The sequence below is a fragment of the Leucopleurus acutus genome (genome assembly GCF_964270905.1).
Source record: "Leucopleurus acutus genome assembly, chromosome: 11".
Classification (NCBI taxonomy): domain Eukaryota; kingdom Metazoa; phylum Chordata; class Mammalia; order Artiodactyla; family Delphinidae; genus Leucopleurus; species Leucopleurus acutus.
This window is the reverse complement of record NC_139152.1, coordinates 3,528,012-3,554,713: the sequence shown is the minus strand read 5'-3', so window position 1 is coordinate 3,554,713 and position 26,702 is coordinate 3,528,012. Positions and strand designations below refer to the sequence as shown.

At 39.5% G+C, this 26,702-nt stretch overlaps 1 protein-coding gene across 3 annotated transcripts in view; it reads right to left on the bottom strand.

Annotated features, from left to right (window-relative positions):
• The window catches only part of KDM5A (lysine demethylase 5A), an 83,860-nt gene extending 57,605 nt beyond the window's left edge, over positions 1-26,255 (bottom strand). For 2 of the 3 annotated variants that reach the window (XM_082850725.1, XM_082850727.1), the window contains exons 1-10: positions 25,790-26,255; positions 23,230-23,307; positions 22,001-22,123; positions 14,326-14,496; positions 12,239-12,373; positions 6,075-6,180; positions 4,814-4,905; positions 4,049-4,207; positions 2,502-2,621; positions 1,638-1,796 (exon numbers count right to left, since the gene is read on the bottom strand). In XM_082850725.1, the coding sequence (XP_082706851.1) occupies positions 1,638-1,796; positions 2,502-2,621; positions 4,049-4,207; positions 4,814-4,905; positions 6,075-6,180; positions 12,239-12,373; positions 14,326-14,496; positions 22,001-22,123; positions 23,230-23,307; positions 25,790-25,954 (1,308 nt within the window). In that variant the 5' untranslated portion in view covers positions 25,955-26,255. The remainder of the gene's footprint in view (positions 1-1,637; positions 1,797-2,501; positions 2,622-4,048; positions 4,208-4,813; positions 4,906-6,074; positions 6,181-12,238; positions 12,374-14,325; positions 14,497-22,000; positions 22,124-23,229; positions 23,308-25,789) is intronic. The other variant, XM_082850726.1, reaches the window with a different exon arrangement.
• Between the last annotated feature and the right edge of the window lie 447 nt (positions 26,256-26,702).

Below are 26,702 nucleotides of genomic sequence, written 5' to 3'. Positions count from 1 at the left end.
ATAAATATCTGTTCAAGAGCAACTTAAAAATTCAAAACCAAAATGAAATTCAGAAAAAGTTAAAAGCTGTAAAACAAAGCCTCTTCCCAATAAGTAGGTAATTGCCTACCATTTGCCAATGGAAGGGTATGAAGAAACTAAGGTTGATGCATTTCTTTATACTTCTACAAAGCAGGTTTTAATTCAGTGACATTGAACATGTACACATTTCAACACTGAACTGTTCCTATAAAATATATCTGTATAGGGTTTCCCTGGTGGCACAGTGGTTAAGAATCCGCCTGCCAGTGCAGGGGACATGGATTTGAGCCCTGGTCCAGGAAGATCCCTCAGGCCACAGGGCAACTAAGCCCACGTGCCACAACTACTGAGCCTGTGTCCTAGAGCCCTCAAGCTGCACTATTGAGCCCACGTGCTGCAACTACTGAAGCCCACGCGCCTAGAGCCCATACTCTGCAACAAGAGAAGGCACCGCAATGAGAAGCCGGCGCACTGCAACAAAGAGTAGCCCCCAGCAACCAGAAAAGCCCACGCGGAGCAACAAAGACCCAACGCAGCTAACTAGCTAGCTAGTTAGCTAGCTAGCTAGCTAGCTAAATAGGCAGACAGACAGACAGACAAATAAATAAATAGATAAGTCAACCTTCAGACTAGATTTTTAAAAAAGCAAGATTCAATCATATGCTGCCTATAAGAGACACACACCAGATTCCAAAATACAAACAGCTTCAAAGTAAAAGAATGGAAAAGATATGCCATGTAAATGGTAGCCCTAAGAGACCTACAGTGGCCGTATTTTTAATTGTATATCCTTCTCCACTATGTAACTTTTTTTTTTGACCATGTGTGAACTCTTTTAATAGGAGATAAAACTCTCAATTACTGCCAATTACAAAGGTAAAGAAAAGGTGACAAGGACCAAAGTAAAGAGAAAAAGAAATAAATGATCATCTTAATTCAGGTTTACACACAGAGGTCATCTCCTAGGTGACAGTACTTCATTATCTGTTACAGTTTAAATGCATATTTGAAAACCTACCTTCCCAGGTGTTAAAGGAAAATTAATTGTGGACCTACCAGTAAAATGTAATTTTTTAAAAAAATCTTGTCACTTGCTAGATTTCCAAACAGAAAGAGCTAGGCAAAATCTTAACTGAAGTTAAAGTTTTAAACCAATTTAACTGGTTTTAAAATGCAAAGTTAAGGGCTTCCCTGGTGGCACAGTGGTTTAGAGTCCACCTCCCCACCTGCAAGGGACGCAGGTTCGTGCCCCGGTCCGGGGGGATCCCACATGCCGCGGAGTGGCTGGATCCGTGAGCCATGGCCGCTGAGCCTGCGCGTCCGGAGCCTGTGCTCCATGACGGGAGAGGCCAGGCCACAACAAGTGAGAGGCCCACGTACGGCCAAAAAAAAAAAAAAAAAAAAAAAATTGATAAAATGCAAAGTTAAATAATATTTAATGGTACTCTGAATTTATTGTTTTCAAAACTGAAGATTATTTTTACTGTCCAAATTCTACATATTTAATATTTTAAATGAACGTGGTCCCTTAAGATTAAAGAAAGGCAGTTTTCTACTATGTAAAGGCTGAATCAGCTTCAGGGTAAGAAATCTGGATACTACTATGTGCTCTGCACCTCTTCTTCTGGCAGCATCTTTCTCCGACCATCCTTTACAGGAAATCCACTTCCAAAGTCTTTTGAGGAGATGTCAGCTCCATACTCTACGATAACATCTTCTTCAATGCTGCTCACCAGCCGCCAGAATTCCTTCTCCACTAGTTCTGTGGGAACCATCTACACAGGGAAAACAAAGATTACAGATTACCAACTCTCTTATAACCATAACCCACTATGACATAATACACAGGTCAAGTGAACAAAAAGCCCATGAAAAAACAGAAAACCTTCTCAATTCCCAGAGCTGAAAAGACTGCAGTCCTAGCTTTTCTGACTGACGATGGGAAAAAGCTAAAGACAACTTAGATGTTCAGAAAAACATAATGAATTTGAACTGCCTTCTTCTGCAAGCTGCTTTCCAACTAAGAAGGATAAAGATGACCCAGGACATAAGGAAGGAAAAGGAAATACAAAAATCAAGGCTGAATTTTAACAGCTTTGGCAAATTATTTCGAAAGGGATTTTTTTAAAGTCCAAGATCCCCCAGGGAAAGAAGCAAACCTCATACTACAAATAACTAAACCAAAGCAGCAACTGCCGCATCCTCCGTGCCTGTCTGTAAAGGACAGTGCTCCCAGAGCACTAAAGAACAAGTGGAAGGTCGAAGTCAGTTTCTCTACAGTGCACACTGCCACGGCAGAGGGTAAAAGAAACAAAAACAGATCCCAGGCCCCTAATCTTCAGATCTGGTGTTCTATCATCTTCTTTATGCTGTCCCTGCTTTCTACAAAATAATGAAAGTTTTTAAAAAGCAACGCAAAAGCTTTGGAATCAGATAAATTTTTATACTTTCCCAAAGTGACCTAAAAGATAGATACTCACATGAACTGGCATATTGAAATAGTCAGACTTAAAATTATCTGCCATCTCTCCAAAGCTCTGAAGTGTATACTCTCGTACAGCTTGTTCAAATCCAAAGGCTTCTCTAGGTTTATTACATTCCTGGGAAGAAAAAAAATCTAAGATTAACTTACTGAAACTGAACTGAAGTACGCATTAAGGCCCTCAGGTACTACCTTCTTTGATCATTTCCCTAGGGGAAGCAAATCCAGTCAACTCTAGACCACAAAACAAGTATTAATGTGGAATCAGGAAATAATGTTCTTAAACTTCAACTGCATTTTCACACCTTCCAGTAGGAAGGTGGCAAAGAGACAGCTTTGGGCTTTGGAGTTGTCATTAAGCTTTGGCACCAAGACAAACACCTGGAGGACTACCAACCTGGAATCAAGCCCAGGGATGTCTATTATCCTCAGTGGAAAAAATAAATGTTCATGGAGGGAGAAAAGGTAAAGGACAAAGGGATATTCACCGGGTTGCTAGGATAATTAGCTAGAAAAATGATTTTTTTTCATACTATCAACCACCATGACCAATTTCTTAACACAAATACTGACTTCGAGTAGGACTGAATCATCTAACCTTGAGAATAATAAATTAAAAAATAATTCAAGGGACTTCCCTGGTAGCAGAAGTGGTTAAGAATCTGCCTGCCAATACAGGGGACATGGGTTCGATCCCTGGTCCGGGAAGATCCCACATGCCACATGGCAACTAAGCCTGTGCGCCACAACTATTGAGCCTGCACTCTAGAGCCCACGAGCCACAACTGCTGAGCCCGCGAGCCACAACTACTGAAGCCCGTGCGCCTAGAGCCCGTGCTCCACAACAAGAGAAGCCACCGCAATGAGAAGGCTGCACACCACAATGAAGAGTAGCCCCCGCTCGCCGCAACTAGAGAAAAGCCCACGCACAGCAACGAAGACCCAACACAGCCATAAATAAATAAATAATTCAAAGGCCATAAATATCCATCTTTGACTACATCTAGATATACCATCTCTTTCCCTTCAACGTCCTATCACATTTTGTTAAAATAAGTAAACAGATCAGACATTTCATGATAATGACATCATTATAATCTTTCAATAACAATTTAGTACAATCAAGTCAAAATTTAAACAAGTTAATAGATACCACCAATTTATTTGGTAGCATGAAAACTGGATGCATGAATCCTAAGTTCTAGAGCTTCATGTCTGATTTTTACTTTTTAAAAAAAAGAAAAAACAAATAACCTACAGACTTTCTTCATTTTTATTGTTTTCCAAGAATATGAATATTCTGAGCAAAGTCTGCAGCAATAAACAGAATTATCTAACCAACAGTCAGAAAAAGACCCTTTAAAAAACAAACTGCCACAGTAGAACTGTTACATTTCCAGTCACTATCACTCTTCAAAAATCCTGGCGATTTCAAACACTGAAGAACAAAGAGAGAGGAGAAGAAGCTTCACGGAATGTGTTCACTGTACATGTGTATGTGTGTGTTACTGTTCTTAATTCCAAAAGGTAAGGTTAGGCTTATACCTCAGCGACACATTTAGGACACCTCCAGTCTCCTTTGGGCACATCAGGTAGTGGGGGAATTAAACAAAATGTATGATAGCTGTCATCACATCCATCACACAACAGCAATTTATCTTCATTATTTCCCCGACCACAAAACATACAAACGTAAAGATCAACCTGTTAAAAAAACAAAATAAAATAAAAGTTTATTTTCTGTAATAAGTAATACTAAATTTTTACCACGAACACCTTAATTGAAACAAAATAATGTACACTAAAAAGTAAACATAACTTAAATCCTTAATATTTATTTTAAATAACTGTATTTAAATACTTTGCATAAAACTTTCTAAATTTCCTCAGAGCTTCTACAAGCAAATTAATAAAAGCATATCAAGGTATGAGAATAAAGGAAGACTACAAATCTAGGGTACTTGAAAGTCAATTTATATAAATAAAATATACCACATCACCCTTTCTATACACAAATACTCTTTATTGGTAGAGGGCTGAATACCGAGCATTAATACAGCTAAGGATTTACAGTTTCACTTCATCCTCTCACTCACTCACTTACAAGGTATAAGACTCAGGGAACAGTCTGTGTATATGGGACAAAGCAAAGTTAGTATTATATAAACCAAAGCTGCAAGTTCAGATGCACCATCAAGTCTTACAACTAAATAAACTAACTAGATAACATACTAAGATATAGCAAGGTAAAAAGTGCAAAACTAAAATAAAATAAATCCTTTCCCTCCTGACACATCTCAGAACACTTACAAAGTTAACAGAGAGAGTTCCTTTCCGTTGTCTCATTTGCATGTTAAATGCGTCTGACCTGTTGGTAACTTTTCGTCTTCGGGAGACCTCATCTTGAAATAAAAATAGTTATATAATAATAATAGTAAAAACTAACGTTGAGAGCTTACCATGGACCAGACACTATTTTAGATTATTTAAATTAGTTAAAATCTCACAACACTATGAGGTAGATAAACTATTATCCCCCCACTGAAGATAAAGAATCTGAAGCACAGAGAAGCTAGATAACTTGACCAAAATCACACAGCCAGTCAGCGGCAGACTTGGGACTCTAGTCCAGGCAATCAAGCTCCAGAGAGCGTAACTACTAATTCTACACTTGCCCATATGTAGTACTTATCAGGGACTAATCTGGGACTAGCTTTGAGATCACTGCCAGCTAATACAATTACAAACAGAAAAAAGATAAAGTCCTTAATCTTTTAAAAGAGCAATAGTAAACATTATAATGTATCTAGAAGTCCTATCACACTGAATGCTTTGCGAGTGATGGAAGAATATTACCTGATTATCCAGAGTTCAACCCACAATCTGAATAAAGACTTAGTCATATCATAAAATGCACAGTAATCAATATGACTTGTGATTATAGCAATTCATTAAATTCTTACACAGTAAAAACATATCCAACACAATCTTTGTTAAATTGAGCTTTAAAACTAACATGCACACAGAACTGTGAAACTTGATCTCCGCATTAGCAATTTTACTCACAAGTTTCTAACATGCTAAGCTGAGAGTACTAGGCATTCTTTAAACAGGTTACTTAAATGAAGTATCATAATATGCAAAGGCAATTAAAGAAAAATATCAAAATTATGGTTAGAATCTAAATCATTAGCTCTCCCCAGTATATTTTGATACTAAAAGTCAGAGAAATCCTCTATTTCTCTTTAAATTTAAAAATAATAAGCTTTAGATCACCAGGTGAGAACCATTAATTTTGCAATTCTCTTATAAACTAGCCTTTAGAAACTACAATTTCTGTGTCATGTGTTAGACATGGAGGAGGAACTTTCTCTCTTCCAAAATATTACAAAAATTCAACATAATATGGCTCCTCACACCTTAAGATTATCTGCCACTAAAAAGGTGATCTGTCTAGGAACTATGCTGCCTAAGAAAATCCCAAGGCAGACTACGATCGAGTATCATATGAATCTTGTTAAAACCATATTGTTGTACCTTATTTCTTTTCGTGACCAAATAACAGATTTACCTTCTTTATCTTTTACTCCCATTGCCAAGCCCACAACCTTAGGCCCAGCCCCAAAAATCCGAAGTTTCTTCAGTTCCGTGTTTCTATTCACTTCTCCAGATTCTGACTAAAAAAAAAATAAACTCACATTAGTCTAATTATTGTGATTCATAAATTTATTTTCTTACCCAAGAAAAGTCTCAAGATCCAATTCAAAATGAAGGAAAATTTTAATTTTTCTAAATCCACTTGCTGCCTCATTGCTGAAGTCACCAAAGCACTCTGCAACACCCAGATTCCTTTCCACAAAAGAAAATCTACCTTTCATAAAAGCATAGTTGTCAATTAGGTTCTGTCCAGAGACAGACACTACTGGTAATTACTGGTGTAACAGTGGTAATAACTGGATAGAAATGCCCACTTCTAACTTGCTAATGGACACCCATCTTTGATTAGGGCAATTATGTCCATCCTAGGAGATGAATAATGACTGTCCTAAGTCAATCATGCCAATGCCATTTCTCTTTGTTGGTGATCACCTAGCTAAGGGTGGGAATGCTATCATGTTCTAGCCAGTGAGACATAAGGAAGGTCTACTGCAAACCTCTGGGAAAGATTTTCATCTTCTAATAAAAGAGAAAGCATCTCAAAGAGTAAGTCCTTTTGACCCAACTTCCTTCCCCACTGCTACAAGACTCAGTCTGATGGAAGCACAGCGCTGGACGCTACAGCAGCCACAATGCAATTAAGAGGAGATATATGTATCACCCATACACTGAAGAAGGCCAGGCAGGAAGATGGAAAGAGCTTGGCCCTTGATGACAATGTGAAGTTGCTATACGAATCCTAGAACTACTTATCTCTGAAAATCTAATGTGGAAAATGTGTCCGCATGTGAAAACTGTGTTGTCAATGTTTAAGCTACTGTCATTTGGCATTCTAGTACTTGAGGATTAAAGCATCATGACAGACACCAGTGTTACACCTTGAATTTAGATAATCTCTGAATGCAGGGTAATAACCAAAATTTACTTAAAATATACTTAGTCGATAAGAATAAAAATAAACCAGGATAAAATACAGACTACTTTATAAGTCTATGGCGACCTAACAGCAGACAGACACAGGCAGCCTGGACTACTAAAAGAGCATATAAGAACCAAACCAACCAAAATGGCATTTCAAAATGTATCTTTAAACTTTGGTAGGCTGACTTGGTTATATTAACCTATAGTCAGTCCAATGAAAAACATTAACACTACACATTCTCTTTTTTATTTTTTTGCAGTACACGGGCGTCTCACTGCTGTGGCCTCTCCTGCTGTGGAGCACAGGCTCCGGACACGCATGCTCAGCGGCCATGGCTCACGGGCCCAGCCGCACCACGGCATGTGGGATCTTCCCAGACCGGGGCACGAACCCGTGTCCCCTGCATCAGCAGGCGGACACCCAACCGCTGCGCCACCAGGGAAGCCCCTAACACTACACATTCTTTACCACTGTTAAAGCAAAGTACATAGTAATAAAAGCTAACATAGTGAGTATATAGTATATGCCATATCAAAGTATTCTAGTCAATTAATCCTTACAACCACCTTTTCAGACAGACAATAAAGTCCCCAAAAGTGGAAATAATATGACAACATTCTCTGATCTTACTGGCATAAAGCTAGAAATAACATCAAAAATCAAAAGGCCCGGGCTTCCCTGGTGGCGCAGTGGTTGAGAGTCCGCCTGCCGATGCAGAGGACACGGGTTCGTGCCCCGGTCCGGGAGGATCCCACATGCCGCGGAGCGGCTGGTCCCGTGAGCCATGGCCGCTGAGCCTGCGCGTCCGGAGCCTGTGCTCCACAACGGGAGAGGCCACGACAGTGAGAGGCCCGCGTACCGCAAAAAAGAAAAAAAAAAAACAAAATCAAAAGGCCCTTCCACCTGGAATTTTTTCTCTGTATATACATATATCACATATATCATATATCAGAATCTCTGGAACAAAGGAAAGAAATAATCACAGGAAATTCTATAGTCTTAAACACAGCAATCAAAGCAAAAGAGCAGGAATAAATGAATTAAGTTCCCAACTCAAAGTGCTAAGAAAACAATTACAACATAAACCAAAAGAACTTTGTGATGCTAGATTAGGACTAGAATTATCAGTATGAGCTGAAAATATAAAGTCACAATTTTTAAAAATTGATTTCCCAGCCCTGGCCACCAGAAGGGGCTACAAGCAATGGTATCCCAGTAGGAACAAGCACACCTTGTGCTCAAATCTTGGCTTCTAAATACCATTTCCCACTAAAGTGAACCAGGATTCCTTGGAGAAATGGCTGATTCCAGGTCTAAGTCACGGCAAGAAGACAATGGGATTCTTTGTGCTAGAAAGTAAGTGCTCAAAAACTGATGGAGAGGGCTTCCCTGGTGGTGCAGTGGTTAAGAATCCGCCTGCCAATGCAGGGGACACGGGTTTGAGCCCTGGTCTGGGAAGATCCCACATGCCGTGGAGCAACTAAGCCCGTGAGCCGCAACTACTGAGCCTGCGCGTCTAGAGTCTGTGCTCCGCGACGGGAGAGGCCACGGCAGTGAGAAGCCCGCACACTGCGATGAAGAGTGGCCCCAGCTCGCCGCAACTAGAGAAAGCCTGCGCACAGCAACGAAGACCCAACACAGCCAAAAATTAATTAATTAATTAATTAATTAAAAAACAAAAAAAAACTGATGGAGACTTGTCAAAGAACATATGAACCTCTTGAAGGGGCTCCCGCAGGCCAAATTTGGAACAATTTGAGTATCAAAAAGGAATAAAAAGTAGTAATAGGTTATAAGACATTTATCAAAAAAGTCATGCTCTATAGTGAGACTATAAAAGGAGGAGGGACACTCAAGGTTGGTTCCATAGGTATATACATTCATCAAAATTCATCAAGCTGTACACTTAAGATATACACATTTTACTGTATGAAAAATAATCAAGCGTGGGAGTAGAGTTTTTTTAAAGAAAAATGCTAACTAATAAACGTAGAAGAAATGACAGAACCAGAAAATCACCTGGTTTGCAACCACCAACATAATTAACTGAGGCAAGGATTATCAATGAATGTTAAAACTATTGGGTAAAACAAGTTAATGGAATAATGGAAATATTGTTATTGAAAAATAATGGAAAGTTAATGGAAAACAAGTTATTCCCACAGTCTTATAGTTTACTCTGATTACTTTTATTACAAGGAGAATAGTACATTATAATGAAGAAATGCTGGCTCAAACTTAGTGTCACCAAAAATGGGACATACTGGCATTCTAATGTATAAGTGTTAAGGGTTTGGTCATTCTTGATATAAACAAACTGCAATCTCAGCTTTCAAAGAACTCATTCTAGTGAGGTCACAGAAAAAAACAATTAAAGCAGAGTATATCAAGCGATGTGATAGAGATGGGAAAGGGAAGTAGGATAACTTTCTTAACTTCCATTTCTTGTTTGGGAAACTATTCGATGGCTGTGCTTGTCACTATCACCAAGCTAGAAAATATTTTTAAAAAAACAGATTTAGAAAAGGTGATAATGTTTGTGACATACTGAGTTTAGCTGTGTGTGGCCACCAAGGCATACATATACACACATGCACTCAAGACCCCTGGTGAACAGGGAAGAAGCACGGATGTCATGACTTATTTAGGAGTCCTGAGAGATAGGTAGTAACAAATCACAGGGTGGAAGAGACAGCTGGGTAGAGTGAAGATAAGGAAGACTGAGAGTACTACATGAAGGGCAGAGAGAAGAGATAACAAAGATTACTGAGGAGTGGTCAGAGAGTGACGAAGGAAACGAGAAGAGAGGTGTCACAGAAGCCAAAGAAAAAGCAAATTTCAAGAAATGCAAACATGATCAGAGATGAAGTAGGTTAAGAAATGAAAAAGGGGTCTCAGCATCTGACAATTATTAACTCTGTGGTAACTTGAATAGTGTAGTTTCAAGGAAATTATTTAGCTCAAAGTCAGATTACAGGGTTTAAAAACTAAACAGATACTGAGGAAACTGAGAAAATATAGATGATTTTCCAGGGAACTTCTTCATGAAAAGAGGCAAGGAGTAAGGAACTATCTAGGAAGAGGGCTTCTGTTTTTAAAGCCGGGAAGGATGGGAGTAGAAGGATTACCCTTGGAGAAAAAGGCACACTCTGCCCACAGAGATAGGTAGAGATTAAGAATGAACACCAGATAGTTTCATGTATGGGGCAAGAGGCTGAAGTTCTACCAGAAAGCCTTTACTGTCTTTCTGAAATAGAAGACTAGGAATGAGGCAGACTGGCAATATTAATTAAGGACAAACTGCAAGGTGAAGAAATTCTTAATTGCAAATCCTCAAATGGTTCTAATATCAATCCAATATCAATCAATCTGACTACAGCAACAATTACTGCAATGGGTAGAAGTATTCTGTGTAGTCCCTATTGTTACATAATGAATGGCAATCATTATATAATCTGATGAAAGGCAATCAGAAATAAGCAGGACTTTTTTTTCATGGTTTCAGAAGGAACATCAAGGGATTTCACCACAAGCTGGCAACTGATTAAATGGGCCCACCTGGGGCAACTCTTCAAAGTTGAGTCACCATGTCAAAGAGACTAGTCTTCAAGTATTTCAGGTCTTAAGACAGAATCTTCACTATATATCCAAAGACGATCAGAACTTCTGAGATCAACCATGGTAATAAAAATCACTTAACAACCAAACCAGAGTTTACTAATTTAAAATAGAGCTATTGGGACTTCCCTGGTGGCGCAGTGGTTAAGAATCCACCTGCCAATTCAGGGGACACGGGTTCGAGCCCTAGTCTGGGAAGATCCCATATGCCACAGAGCAGCTAAGCCAGTGTGCCACCGCTACTGAGCCTGCACTCTAGAGCCCGCGAGCCACAACTACTGAAACCCGCACACCCCAGAGCCCACACGCCGCAACTACTGAAGCCCGCATGCTCCAGGGCCTGCGTGCTGCAACTACTGAGCCCAAGTGCTGCAACTACTGAAGCCCACACACCTAGAGCCCGTGCTCCGCAACCACAGAAGCCACCACAACGAGAAGCCCGTGCACCACAACAAAGAGTAGCCCCTGCTCGCCGCAATTAGAGAAAGCCCACGCACAGCAATGAAGACCCGATGCAGTCAAAATAAATAAATAAATTTAAAAATTAAAAAAATAAAATAGAGCTATCATTTTCCAAAAATTTCCATTAAATTCACATGCCCCATTCAAGACACCTACCTTTCTGCTATCAGAGTACCTAAGAAGCTAAATTATTAATCAGGAGGTTATTTAGCGAGCATAAACTCAGAACAAGGAAAGTAGACATGGCATGAAAGAGACATATCCCCTGAGCTACAGAAAAGCAAGATGAAGTATCATTAGCCTGCCTCTACAGTGACAGGACTCCTCACAACCCCAGATCCAGTATCTCTTGTTAATAGTGAACCCACTTTCCACGTGAACCACTTCCATCCTTAAATGTGTTTAGGACCCAGAAAAGCTGCTGTCCCAGTTCACCCATATGTTAATTTAAATGGGCCACATCTCAAGAGTCCTAAGGGCACCTCACTCTCCCCAGCCTACAGATTGTCTTTACCAAAAACCTTTAGAAACACAACTTCAAGGACCACAAAGAAATGGGAATAGGAAAAAGGTGGAGGGGAAGAGGGGCAGACAAAAAGAAATTAGGGCATTTTTCTTCCGATGTATTCATTAGGCTTTAAAATTATTCCAGGTCACAAGAACACTGTAGAAATTACACTGGAATGGTTCGGAGACTAAGAAACTTACCCACTGGTTTTTAAAGGAATGATGAGTAAAGATAAAACCACTCTTTCCTATTCTTCTCACTTATACTAACCACGAAAATAAAATATACTAGAATTCATCAGCATGTCTATGAAATTGGCCCTACAGTATCCAGAGTCACTCTCTGAACCGCCACCCCTGTCATAGCTGTTCAAAATTAACAAAGAACTCTAAATCAAATCAGAATGAAGTTTACAATCCCTTCCTCGTTCATCTCAAAGGTATATGGAAACGCGTCTCCGAGTTTTAAAGAACGACAGCACGTGAATGACCTCCCAGAGCCAAGTAAGTGTTCTGCACAGTCAACACTCTAGAAACGCCTGTCAAAAGCGGCCCATGGAAACTGATACCTGAGACTTGACACGCCTTGTTCTCTTCGGCAGAATGTTCACTCTTGTGCCCGGCTCTGGGGGAGTTTGGACATCAGTGCCAAGAACCTCAGGCTCCACTTTTTCCTTAAGATCTAAATTAGGCATTTGTACACCCTAAAGAATTGAGAGCACAGGAAGAGGGCAGATTCACTTGTAAGAAATCAGATTTGAGAATAAGGAGAAAAATAATAAATTTCTAAAAAATCCCTAAAACTACATGAAACCAGATGACAATTCTCCCACCAAACTGATCTATAGATTCAAGACAATCCCTATCAAAATCCTAGCAGGCTTCTGTTGTAGAAATTGAGAAGTGGATCCCAAAATTTATGTGGAAATGCAAATTGTTTGGAAATTTTGAAAAAAGAACCAAGCTGGAGGACTTACACTACCAGATATCTAAACTTACTATAAAGCTATGGTACTCAAGACAGCATAGTATTGGTGTTAGGGTAAAACATACAGATCAAACAAAGAACAAAACAGACTAGAAATAAACCCACATATTTATAGTCAACTGATTCTCAACAAAGGTGCCAAGGTAAATCACCTTGGTAAGGTAAATGGGAGAAGGGTAGTCTTTTAACAAATGGTGCTGGAACAATTGGATATTCCTATACCCCCGCTCCGCTGCCCCCAAAATGAACTTATACCTTTAACTCAGACTATACACAAAAAAACGACTCAAAATGGGTCACAGACCTAAACATAAAAGCTAAAACTATAAAAAAAAAAAACCTTGGCCTTAGGTGAAGAAAAGATTTTCTTAGATATGATAACAGAAGCACAATCCATAAAAAGGGAGAAAATCAATAGATTACTCTTCAAACAGACACCATTATAAATGAAAAGACAAACCACAAACTAAAGGAAAATATAAAATCATATATCTGATAAAGGACTTATATCCAGACTATTTAGCAAAATCTTAAAACAAGTATAAAATGACTGACAACCCAATAAAAAAAAGATTTGAGCAGACAGTTCATCAAGGAAGATATACAAATGGCTAATATACACATGAAAAGATACACAACACCATTAGTCATTAGGGAAATAAAATTAAAACCACAATGAGATACCACTACACACCCACTAGAATGGCTGTAAGCAAAATAACTGACAATACCAAGTGTTGGCAAAGATGTGCAGAAACTGGAAGCCTCTACATTACTGGCGGGAATGTAAAATGGTTCAGCCACTTTGGAATACAGTTTGGCAGTTTCTTAAAAAGTTAAACATAAACTTACCGTATAACCCAGCAATTCCACTCCTAGGTATCTACCCAAGAGAAATGAAAACGTATGTCCACACAAAGACTAGTACATGAATATTCATAGCATTATTCATAACAGCCATAAACTGGAAACAATCCAAATGTTCATAAGTGATAAATGAATAAACAAATGTGGTATATCCATACAATAGAGTATTATTCAGCCATAAAGAGGAATGAAGTACGAATACTAAAACATAGATGAACCTTAAAAACATCAGGCTAAGTGAAAAAAGCCATACACAAAATCATACTGTATGATTCCATGTACATGAAATTTCTAGAAAAGGCAAAACTATAGAGCCAGAAAGCAGATCAGGAGTTGTCCAGGTTTGAGGGTAGAAGAACCAGCCATAAACAAACACAAAGGAATTTTGGGGGCTGATGGAAGTGTTCTAAAACTGGATGGTGATGATAGTTGCATAAATGTATAATTTACTAAAGCTTATTGACTGTGTACCTATAATGGGTGAATTCTGTAGTATGTAAATTATACCTCAATAAAGCTGTTCAAAAAAAAAATACATGAAACCAAGTGGAGGAATTTTTTTAAAAGCGTAAGTCTTGCATAAGCTTACACATTTTAATAAGAAAACTTTCTTCATTCCCATTAGCCTTTATCTTGTAAACCACCAAAAATAGCTGTGATTTTTAAACTACACCTTGCTCCCCCCAAATTTCAGTACCTGGTGAAATCATTGCCAATTGCTATCTTGTTATAGTAAACAATCTAAAGTTTATATATTGCAGAGTGGATTTATCCACCCCTAAAAACAGTGATGCATCTCACCATAAGGCTGACACCAGACTGGAAAAGCTCATATGGGTAGAGAATTCTTTCATAATGTGACTTCAAAAGAGACCCAGTTCCTTTTCCTGGCAGATATCCCAAGCGGCTACCCACTTTAGACCATTTCTTCTCTTTGGTGACCATTTCAAAACCACCTTTGCTGGCAACAATCTGAAAAGAAAGTAAAAATTATTTAGGGAAAGAGGTAGATTCATGTATTCTGACTCTACATCTTGTCTGCTAAATGGAAAAATTATTCTGGGCCTAGATTTTAAATTTCCTTTCAAGAAATATGTGACAAAATTGAAACTCATCAACATTTAAAGTATGGAAAAGAGACAATAACTTTTGGAAGTTTTAAACTCTATTACTGGTCACGGTGCGTACCTTCAATGAACCAAGCATTCAAAAATATTTAATGAATTTATGCTTTGCACACTATGCACCTTGAGAAAATTAAATACATATATGTACTCTATATCCACATGGAATTCAAAATATAAATAAAAATTAAAAACAGACCAAGTATAGACATGTGAATGTTATTATACAATATAAAGTGAATGTAAATCCCAATACTAGAAAATATAGCAACTAACTTACAGGATTTAACAAAAATGTCAAACAAACAGTGGATTCAGAGGATATTTTGAAAAAGAGGCTAAAATTTTTCAAAAAGAGAAAGGCTTTACACAGAATATTATAAAGAAATGATGGGGAAAAATAAATTCCGGAGATGTACTAGAACATAGCACAGAATGTATTAAGGTAGGAAGTAATGGGATAAATTGGCCAATTTTTGCTGAATGCTCACATCAAACCAGCCACAGTATAGAGCAGACATGTACCCAGGCCCCCATCTTCCAGAAACTGATATGTACATCTCTCACATTCTAAAATATAGGCAGTTTTCAGTTTCACTGATGACAGAATAAAGAGTGTGATTAAGTTATTTGAATTCAAAACAATTTTCCTCTTTGAGTGTACACTACTGTATTCTACTATATCAAAAAGTTAAGAGAAAAATTAAACAGAATTACCATATGACCCAGCAATTCCACCTCTAGGGAGATAGCCAAAAGAACTGACAGCAGGGATTCAAACAGTACTTGCATACCAGTGTTCACAGGAGCATATTCACAATAGCCAAAAGATAGAAACAACCCAAATATCCATCAAGAGATGAACGGATAAAAAAAAATGTGGTGAAGGCGTAGGTGGAATATTATTCAGCCTTAAAAATGGATGAAACTCTGATACATGTGACAACATGGATGAACCCTGAAAACATTATGCTAAGTGAAATAACACAAACACAAAAAGATGAATATTGTATGATCCCATTTAAATGAGATAACCTAGCATAAGTGAATTCATAGAAAGTATGATAATGGTTTTACCAGGTGCTACAGGGAGGGGAAAGTTCTGGAAATGGACAGTAGTGATGGTTGTACAACACTCTGAAAATATCTAAGGCCATAAGATTGTACACTGAAAAGCAGTAAACAGTTATGTACGTTTCACCACAACTTCTTTTTAAAGGCTAAGAGTATGGACTCCAGAGCCAGATTACCAGAGTTCAAATCCCAGTTCTGCTAACTCAGTAGCTGTATGACCTTGGGTAAGTTACATAATTTGCATCTCAGACTCCTCACCATTATTAAAAGAGTAATAATAACAGTATCTATTCCTTATTATGAGGCTGCTGTGAAGACAAATTAAAACATGAAAAGCACCAGAACAGGGACTTCCCTGGTGGTGCAGTGGTTAAGACTCCACGCTCCCAATGCAGGGGGCCTGGGTTCAAGTCCTCGTCGGGGAACTAGATCCCACATGCATGCCACAACTAAGAGTTCGCATGCCGCGACAAAGATTCCACGTGCAGCAACGAAGATCCCGTGTGCGGCAACTAAGACACAGCGCAGCCAAAATGAATGAATGAATGGATGGCACCGGAACACAGTAAACACTGTATCAATGTTGGCTGTATTATAAATGTCTGTATGGGGGGCAAGTTGGGGGTTGGGGGGAGACTATACATGCTATAAATAAGTAAAGGATACGTTTTCTACTATTGTGCTTAGGATTTTATTATAGCAAAGATGAAACTATAGCCAAAGGAAAATTCTCCTCTAGTGAAGTATCTGAAAGCTTGATAGAAACACAGAAGTTCATGTGCACAGGAGTGGAACCCATCTTCAATTCTTTAGCTTTTCTTATTACATCCTCAAAGAAGCTCCCTCTGTTAATGAGAGCCAACCAGGGAAAAATCATGTAGAGAAAAAAATTTATTTTTCAGGGCTTCCCTGGTGGCGCAGTGGTTGGGAGTCCGCCTGCCGATACAGGGGACGCGGGTTCGTGCCCCGGTCCGGGAAGATCCCACATGCCGTGGAGCGGCTGGCCCCGTGAGCCATGGCCACTGAGTCTGCGCATCTGGAGCCTGTGCTCCACAACGGGAGAGGCCACAACAGTGAGAGGCCCGCGTACCACAAAAAAAAAAAATTATTTTTCAAATTTTGTAGTGTAGAGGAAGACACATTAAGGGTGGTTTGGATAGAGGGCTGTCTGGAAGCAAATGGATGAGTGAGAATGCCTTTCATTCATAGCTTCCCAGGGTTTCTACTCTGTCAGCTACAGTTCTAGGTGCTGGAGATACAGCTATGAATAAAATAAAGATCTTTGCCCTGTTGGAGCTTACAGCCTAGTGGAAGACTAAACATAACATGTCAATTCTGAAGTGACAAATGCTGTGAAAAAAATTTTAAAGAGTAATTTAAAAGCCTCCCAAGTAGGAGAATGAGGGTAAATTGAAGCATCAAACAGTCACAAAAGGCCTCATTATGAAGGTGAAACTTGAGCAAAGACTTGAAGGAGGTGAAGCAGTTACCCAAGCAGATATACAGGGCAGGGAACAGCCAGAGTAAAGGCCCCATGAGGAGCCTGCCTAGCATGTTGAGGAGCAATAAGGAAACCACTGTGGCTGAAGCAAGTGGGGAGGAGCAGTAAGAGTCTAAGAGAGGGAACAGGAGCCCTCTCAGTATCTGCATTTCCCAACACAATGACATAATAATCTGCTTCTGTCGGTAATGACATAGCTGCACGGATCCAGTCATGCTTCCCACCCAGCTCTGACCATTTCTGGCACACAGCTGTGACAATGACACACCATAGTCGGGGATGGCCAAGGGTAAGACAAAACTAACAAAGAAATCAAAGCCATGACTTTGGCTTCATGTTTAGATACTCTATAACAATCTAACCGGGCCTAATACTATAAAAACACACAAAACCTTAATACTTGCTTTTCTTCAGCTGAGAGATTCAAGGATTACCATGCATAATTTCAAAATATAAACCATTTATTCCAAACATTTGCCATGCACTATATCACACCACTGTCATTAGAAAAACATCACATGACCCATGCCCTATAAAGAAATACGCGGCATGCACTTAAACTGAACACAATGAAGACAGCCCCTTAATTAAAACTTAACAAGAGTTAATGCCACTCAAGGCCAAAATTTCAGTCCAATGCAAAACTAAGTCCAGTTAGCAAGAGACAATTTTAACAGACGAAAAACAGCAGCAGTCTTCTACTTAAAAGCTCCCTCTCAAAGCTCCACTAAAAAGGAAGGGACAAAAAGGCATACTCCCAAGAGGACAAAAAGACCAAGAGAAAAGCAGATGTAGGAATGATCATCTAGCAAGCAAAAACAAAAAAACAGACGAAAAAGCCCCAAGCACTTGCAACAGAAGAAAGCTAACAAGAAGCTTTCGCAACATAGAACCTGGAAAGGCTTAAGAAATGGAAGCAGCAGTACCTTTAAAATTAAATTTAAAAAGAACAGTGTTGAGTGAAAACCTGTATAAAAGCAATCAGACCTCCCCCGGTTAGCACGCCAGGCAACCATCCCTCTCCAACAACAGCAGAAGCCTGGAGATTTACTCTCAGGAGAGTTTGAAAAGAAGGGACTCTTAACCTAAGATAGAAACAGGTAAGTAAAGTAGAGGATCGGTCTAACAGTCTCACATCCAACCAATAAGAGTTCAAAAAGAAAGAAAAAGTAAGTGGAACAAACCGTCAAAGAGTTAACACAAGAAAAGTTACAAGAACTCAAAGAGGTGAGTTCAGATTAAAAAGGCCATCAAGTGCAATCAACATATTCAATGAAAATTAACACATACCACCGCATATCCACTGTGAAATCTCAAAACACTGGGAATAAAGATTAGACCCTGTGTCTTCAAGAAAAAGTCACAAGAATTAATATAGCATCATTCTTCTCAACAGCAACACTGGAAGCTAGAAGACTATGAAGTAAAGCTTTCAAAATACAATTCTGAAGTAAAATGATTTGCAGTCTAGACTCTAAACCCACCAAACTACCAATAAAGTTTAAGAGCAGAACACTTTCAGACAAGCAAAAAGTTTACATTCCATTTTTCTTCTTGCTCATCAAACTAGCAGAAGAAATGTTTTACTAAAATAGGAATAAACCAAGTAATAGGAAGACTTAAAACAAAGAGAAAGACAAAGGGAATTCCCAGAATGATAATAGTGAAAGAAGTTCTAAGCTGAGAGCTGACCTTAAAAAAAAAAAACAAAAACTAGTCTGGACTGGAGCGGGAAAGAGAACTCCAGAGGAAGGGATCCAAGAAGGAAAGGAAACTGGCAGATTTTCTGATGGGTGAGAGCACACTGAGAGATTTATACTTCTGGAAAATCTGAAAATAAAGTTTTAATAGTCACAAGGAAAACTTACAAAATGAAGAAAGGCAACGGGACTCTTAAGTCCAAGGAAAATAAAAACTGGTAACATAATTATAGCACACTATTAACATGAGACATAATCATAGCACACCATTAGGCACAGGTACAAATAAATTTGTATTTATACAGTCACAGCAATAATTTCTGATTAATAAAAAATTGACCTAACTACACTATAAGGGAATAGGGTACCTGAAGTACATAAGAATTTAATTTTTATACCCATTGCCAATCTCTAATAGTAGGCAATCAGTACGTATATGATATTTAATACTTAAAAGTGAAGAAATAGCATAATGAGCATGTTTTTTTGAAATATGGAGATCAAAATCAAACAGCTAAAAGAAATGAAAGTGATTAGCTCTAAGGAGTAGTAAAGAGAGTGGAGAGATGAAGAAGGGAGATTGCTGGTTTTTATTTTAAGCTTTATTTTTTTTTAATGTATTACTTTAACAAAAATTTCTTTTAAAAATGGCTAGAATAAATGTTCCTTGCTGCACTGTTTATAAACAGTAATTGTTAATGCAGAATTCCACTAAATTACAGACATTCCAAGTAACACTTTTTACTATCAAAAATAATAACCAGGGAGAAAGACAAAGTGACTTAATCAAAACAGGAACAAACACATTGATAATTTAATGACTCAGGAGATTGAAAATCTGCTTCCCGCTAAACAGTAGTGGAAATCAAAGTGTCAAAATCACGTCTAAGGGCTTCCCTGGTGGCGCAGTGGTTGAGAGTCTGCCTGGCGATGCAGGGAACACGGGTTCGTGCCCTGGTACAGGAAGATCCCACATGCCGCGCAGCGGCTGGGCCCATGAGCCGTGGCAGCTAAGCCTGCGCATCCGGAGCCTGTGCTCCGCAGCGGGAGAGGCCACAGCAGTGAGCGGCCCGCGTACCGCAAAAAAAGAATCCACCTGCCAATGCAGGGGACACGGGTTGGAGCCCTGGTCCGGGAAGATCCCACATGCCGCGTAGCAACTAAGCCCGCGAGCCACAACTACTGAAGCCTGCGCGCCTAGAGCCCGTACTCCACAAGAGAAGCCACCGCAATGAGGAGCCCACGCACAACAATGAAGAGCAGCCCCCGCTTGCAGCAATTAGAGAAAAGCCCGCGCGCAGCAATGAAGACCCAATGCAGCCAAACAAAAGAAAAGTTAATAGGTAAGTTTTCACTGAATAGAAATGTCAAAAAAGAGAATTCTCAAAACAAATTTTTTATCCTAATGGTTTCCTACAAGACAAAAACCTATCCTTCAAATTCACTATAATTTGCCCGTTGGTATCATAGTTTTTTTGTTTGTTTGTTTGTTTGTTTTGGTACGCGGGCCTCTCACCGCCGTGACCTCTTCCCATTGCGGAGCACAGGCTCCGGACGCACAGGCTCAGCGGCCATGGCTCACAGGCCCAGCCGCTCCGCGGCATGTGGGATCCTCCCGGACCAGGGCACGAACCCGTGTCCCCTGCATCGCCAGGCAGACTCTCAACCACTGCGCCACCAGGGAAGCCCCAGTATCACAGTTTTTTTATACAACTGCATGACATGATTTTCACAGTCCTTAATTACTGATATCATTACCTTACTGATAAAATAAGCCTAGCACTGCTATTTTAGCGTAAGATTATACTTTCCAAAATGCTTAGTACTACATAAAAGAAAAATTCTAGAGAATTCTGACCTGACATTAATTTTTAAATGTATCATAAAAAATAATTTAAATATAATTATTCTAGCATTTTTTTTCCTTGAAAGTGGAAGCTTCCTAAAATGAGAATAAATTTTTACTTCAAAACAGCCTATCAATCATAGCATATGAAAGGCCACAAAAATAAGTTGTTTTGGGACATCCCTGGTAGCACAGTGGTTAAGAATCTGCCTGCCAATGCAAAGTACACGGGTTCGAGCCCTGGTCCAGGAAGATCCCACATGCCGCAGAGCAACTAAGCCCGTGTGCCACAACTACTGCGCCTACGCTCTAGAGCCCGTGCGCCACAACTACTGAGCCTGCGCAACACAACTACTGAAGTCTGTGCTCTAGAGCCCACAAGCCACAACTACTGAGCCCGCCAGGTACAATTACTGAAGCCCACGCGCCTAGAGCCCATGCTCCGCAACAAGAGAAGCCACCACAATGAGGAGCCCATGCACCGCAACGAAGAGTAGCCCCCACTCGCCGCAACTAGAGAAAGTCCACGCGCAGCAACAAAGACCCAACGCAGCCATAAATAAATAAATACGTACATAAATAAATACATAAAAAATAAATTGTTCTGCAAAATTCCTCAGATAATCAAGCTATCTTCATTCACAAGTCAGAGCAGTCATAGATTTTTCTTATTGTATTAACAAAATATGTTGTCAAGGTCATCGTTACAAACCCTGTTGCAGGTCAGTTAGTTTTTTTCACATTAGGGAACGTAACATTACAAAGTTAATATTCATCCTACTAGATAATGCTGCCCTCAGTTAACCACTAACACTACTTACAGGTATTAATACAACTGGTATGTACCACACATGAGAATGCTGAGTGACATTAATCTCTTTAATATACCAAATTTTCAATTAAGAAGCAGAAAAAAAGCTGACAAACTCAATATAGGACATTGTTCATTTCATACAAAATAATATTAGGATGTCTCTGTCATTTCTTTTGCATACTGTGTAAACAGAACCTACTAATCTGAGTAGCTATTAAATATTAATCTCACAACAAACTATAAAATAGATTTTAAAAATAACTTGGAAATCTATCATTTCCATTTACTCATGCTTGCATTTCATTGTCAAACAAATCCTACATAGGAAGCGATGTTTTCCATCAAGTATATCTGAAATTCCTAATTTCATAAATTCACCAGCCCCTGTTCAATTTCTTAACAAAGTACAAGCCTCACCTTGCTTAAAGCATAGAGATCCAGAATTTTTCTCTCCACCACAGGGATCTTGAGGGTAGACCCCTGAAGCTCCCAAAATTTTGCTAGTTGATCCAAGAAGTCCAATCTCACTCTGGTCATTGCCTGAGATTATTAAAATACAGAAATGAGAGATAGGAATTAAGTTTTGGTGAAAGTAAATGAGTTTTACTTAACAAAGGTACTCATTTCTTTAAAGAAATTCAGACTTCTCATTACTGCTTAGTCCAACCTTATAAGTCAATAAAAAAGAAGCAAAATACTTCTATTAAACTTTACTAAGACAAAAAAGTTACTCTAATATATGTGAAAAGTTCTCATATTATCAACCAAAGCAATTTTTTGTAAAAGTAAACTTTAAGCTAATCAGAAAATTTAGTAAATCGAATTATTTTTTCTAAGCATTCTAAACCTGTCATTTCATCTAGAGATAATATGCATACTTCAAGTACACCAACTCTCCACCTCACTGATATTAAGATCCTCCATCAAGTATCTTATAAGAGACTAAAGGAAAAAAAAAAAGGTATTAAAATCTCAAAAAATAAATGTTTTAGGAGCAGCAAGGAAAAAAACCAAACTCAGCATGACACATTAAGCCCTGTCTAAGATTTCTCTTTTGTACTCTGGAAGTTTTTTACCACATTGAAGAATCTTCTGAAAATCTCAAAAACAGGAAGAACAACTATCTAAACAGATTTCAACTTAGAAATTTAAGAGACATTCAAAATGTTTAAAGGGAGATCTTAATAAATCAGATTAAGAGTCCTGGAAAAGTTCTGTTAGAGCAAAAAACCAAACAAACATACAAAAAACACCTTGGAAAACTAGGTTTTTTTAACAGAAGAATTTTTACAACTGTTTTCCAAAAACTACAAGATACAGAATCCTCCAACATTAACAAAAGAAAAATTTATTAGAATAATTAGCACTGAAGAAAGTAGAATTTAAGAATTCCAGTTCTCTAAAGCTAGATACTGGATATTTCCACCATGAAAAACATGGCTAGAGATAGTGTCCCAAAATCCCAGTTAAGCAGAAGAAACTGTAATTACTATAAACAATTTTTTTTAATCAGAAACTTCCTTCCATTCAGTCCCAATTAACATTAATTTTAAGCCCTGGTACATGAGCTTCTTAAAGTTCTCTACCTGGAGTCCTGATATAAAGAATAGATCAGGAGACAGAAACGGTGATGTAACAACACTCACCTCAAGTTCATTCAGACGCTGGACTCTGGGAGTAAAACGGAAGCTTTTTACTTCACATGCAAATGGAGGCTGCCAATCCTAAATAGAAAAAATTTCTTCACCATATTGGTTAATAAGCAAGGAATGCACTATTCATTCCCTTAATTTAAGGGGTGAGTTGCCACAAATCATGTTGACAACAGATCAACTTACAAGTCTTCTTTAGTTAGAGACTGAAAGAATAATATTTTTTAGATAAAATAATTTATTATTACTTATCTCTAACATTCTAATACTAAGCTTATTTTATCAATTTTCTCCTCAAATCTCACAGTCCCATTATTTATATCTGACAATTACGCTTTCCCCAATTACTCAAGTGGAATGCAATAAGCTCATCTCAATACAGCATCTAGTAAACATCCAAGTTTATCAAAATAAAAAGAAAATAGAATTTGAAAGAAACAAAAAAAGGTAAAATTAAAGACCAAAAGGTAATGTTTTAAAAGTACTTATGTAATTGGACAATGTGTTTTTTCATTCATGTGGAATGTGACACAGCACTTTAAAGTCTATGTTATATAAATGTTTTGTTCAAAGCCCAGCTTCTGGGCACCCAAATTTTTTTTCAATATTAAAATTTTTTAAAAAATAGCAAACCCACAGAACAAGGACAATTTCCAGATTGGAGATGTGGTATAACTGAAATGAGACAGCACATTTCAAGTAGAGTTCCAGAGACCATAGTTTGATTTAGCCTAAATAGTAATCTGTTTAAAAATGTGAAAAGTAGTAAAAAATTTTTATCTTACCTTGGAAACTAAAGAAATCCACCAACATTGAAATTAAATTCTGCTTGTAAACAACATTTATTTTCAATAATAATATTGTGACACAAAGAAAAGGTATATTATTTCAACATTTTGTAAGTAACAAAAAGCTATACGTATATATATATTTTTTAAACTAAAAGGAACCTTGTATAGAATTTCTAATTCATTAAAGCAACAGAATAAATGAAAATATGGTTTAGGAAAAGCCTCAGTGCTTAAGGTTTTGTCAATATCAGGTAATCTTGATAGAAAAAGAATTAAGTGAAAATAAATTTTTCATAAAAGAGTTAACTGAACTTTGGGGAGGATGCCAATACACGTACCACCACTCATCATAGCAATTATTTTTTAATCCTTTGCTTGCAACTGATAGTCTATAATCTTAATCAAATTCAATGAGCATAAGGGAAGTAGCTTACCTAAGTTTTAGAAACAAATAGATTGATCTAGATTCAAAATCTACTTTGCCATTGCCCAAGATCACACATCTGATAAGTTATTTAACTTATCCAGACTTGTCTCATCTGTAAAATGACCTTATTTACTTACTGAGGCTTCAAAGAATATTAAATGAAAACATCTGTAAATGCTACACTAACTGCTCCTCCTCCCCCCTCCATCTAAGCTCTTTTTATTCACTGTGGTAGTTTGCACACTTCTGTGCTAGTTTGCGGTGAGAGAAGCTTTTTAAAATGCAACAAGGTGTAAAAAGACTGGATTTTATTTTATTACTAGTAGACAAAACATAAAGCAAGATATCCCTTTAAGGAGCACTAAGACATGGTTCACAAACTTTAATGTTCATTAAGAATCAGGAGAGTACTTGCTAGAAAAGCAGTTTCTAGAACTTCCATATCCCGAAACTGATTCCAGTCTGGGAATGAGGCCTAGGGATCTGCATTTTCACAAGCATCCGGTCGACCCTAGTGCAGGTGGACCAGGAACATCATTTGGAAAGCACTGGACCTAACGGGTAGAGAAAAAACCTTTGACCTTGAGCAAACCCTCAACCTCTTGGGGCACTAATCCCCGCAAAACAAAGAGTAGTATCAGCTTTCCTCACCGTAAAGACAGGGTCCTAACTTACCTAGAGGCAAACCCAGTTACGTGCAATAACTGCGATTCTTATGTTTTTAAGATTTCAACGTTTTCTTCCACCTCCATTATTGACAAATTTTTTCTAAACCTCTAAATGTTTAAAATAATTGCTTTTTCCTTCTCCTTCCCCGGGAAGACTTTTTTTCACTGCCGCAGTAATCAGTCTGGGGTGCTTGTTTGGGGATACCACCTCAAGGGACAACTAGAGCTCAGATTACCATTTAAGAAACCTTAGCCCTGAGATGAGGCCTGCAGATACTTAATAAATCAAGCGTCAGCAGGGCTAGGAGGAAGCAAGAGCCGACGGAACGGCAGTTTTTCCTATCGCACTGTAACGAGGATTATACGCGAGCGTAGGGTAGGGCTGTCACGTCACGATACTTCAGTCACCTTACGGCCAAAGAAAGGCCGAAAGCCTTTGTTACCCTTGCCCACAACCCAAGAGGAGATGAAAAGTATCAGTTCCCAAGCTCTTGGCGGACAGGCCCCGGGACACGACTCTCGCGTCCAGACGTGCCTACCGAAGACCCCAAAGAAACCAAAGCGGAAACACGGAGAAACTTAAAGTCCAGGTGTCGAGACGCCAATGCGAGCGAACGCGAAAGGGCAGCGGACCGGGAGGTCGAGCTAAGCCGATCAGACTCCAGTACCTTGGGCGGTCGGATTTTGCAGATGCCGGTTTTCTCCGCCAGGGGCCGGATGCGGCCGATGAAGCTGAGCGGGTCTGTGAACTCCTCCCAGCTGGGCTCAAAGACCGGGCACTCCGGAGGCGGCACGAACTCCGCCGCGTAGCCCCCCGGCCCCACGGCCGCCATGGTGGCACCGGGGACCCACGGGGAGAAACGCTGGCTGGGGCCCGGCGATTGCGCTCACGTCCCCTGACAGGGGCCGAAGCTCATCTTCTCGGGCGAGACCCGCTCAACACACGAACCCCAAAACCGCTTCCTCCTGCGTTTGTTATTGTTTCCTTCGGGGCTTTTCCTCTCGGATCGGGGCTCACCGGAAGTCGGCGTGCGACCAAATCCCTCCGCCAACAGAAACAGGATCCCTCCGCAGCGACGTGTCGCCCCGCTACGCGACCTTCCTTCCCCCTCCCTCTCCCGGCAACGCAGGTCGCTCCTTGGCTCCTCGTGCGCCGAAGTTCCGCGCTGCCGACGACTCCCAGCTGCACAGCCCGGCGGCCCAGCCGCCCCTCCTACTGGGCTGTGGGGGAAGCGGCCGGACCGAGCGGGGCGCTCTTCCGGCGCGGAGGATGCGTAATGCGCCGGGGGCAGAGGTTCTACTTCCGGCGAGCGGAGCCCGGTCCCTCTTTGTGTACAAATGGACCGGAACCCAAGCGACCGGACCTCGCAGGGCTGCCTGTTTCAACCTCCGTGTCTGTCTGTTTCCAGATAACTACCTTTTCCGGCATCGCCCTTTTTTTAGTCCTTTCACCTTTGGTGTCCCTTTCGAATAATCTCGTTCGGCCACTTTAATCCGCCCCATCTCCATAGCAACAAGTTCGGGTCCGGCCCACCCTTCCGAATCTCCCCGTGGGCCGGCCTCCGCCACCATCCGGGAATT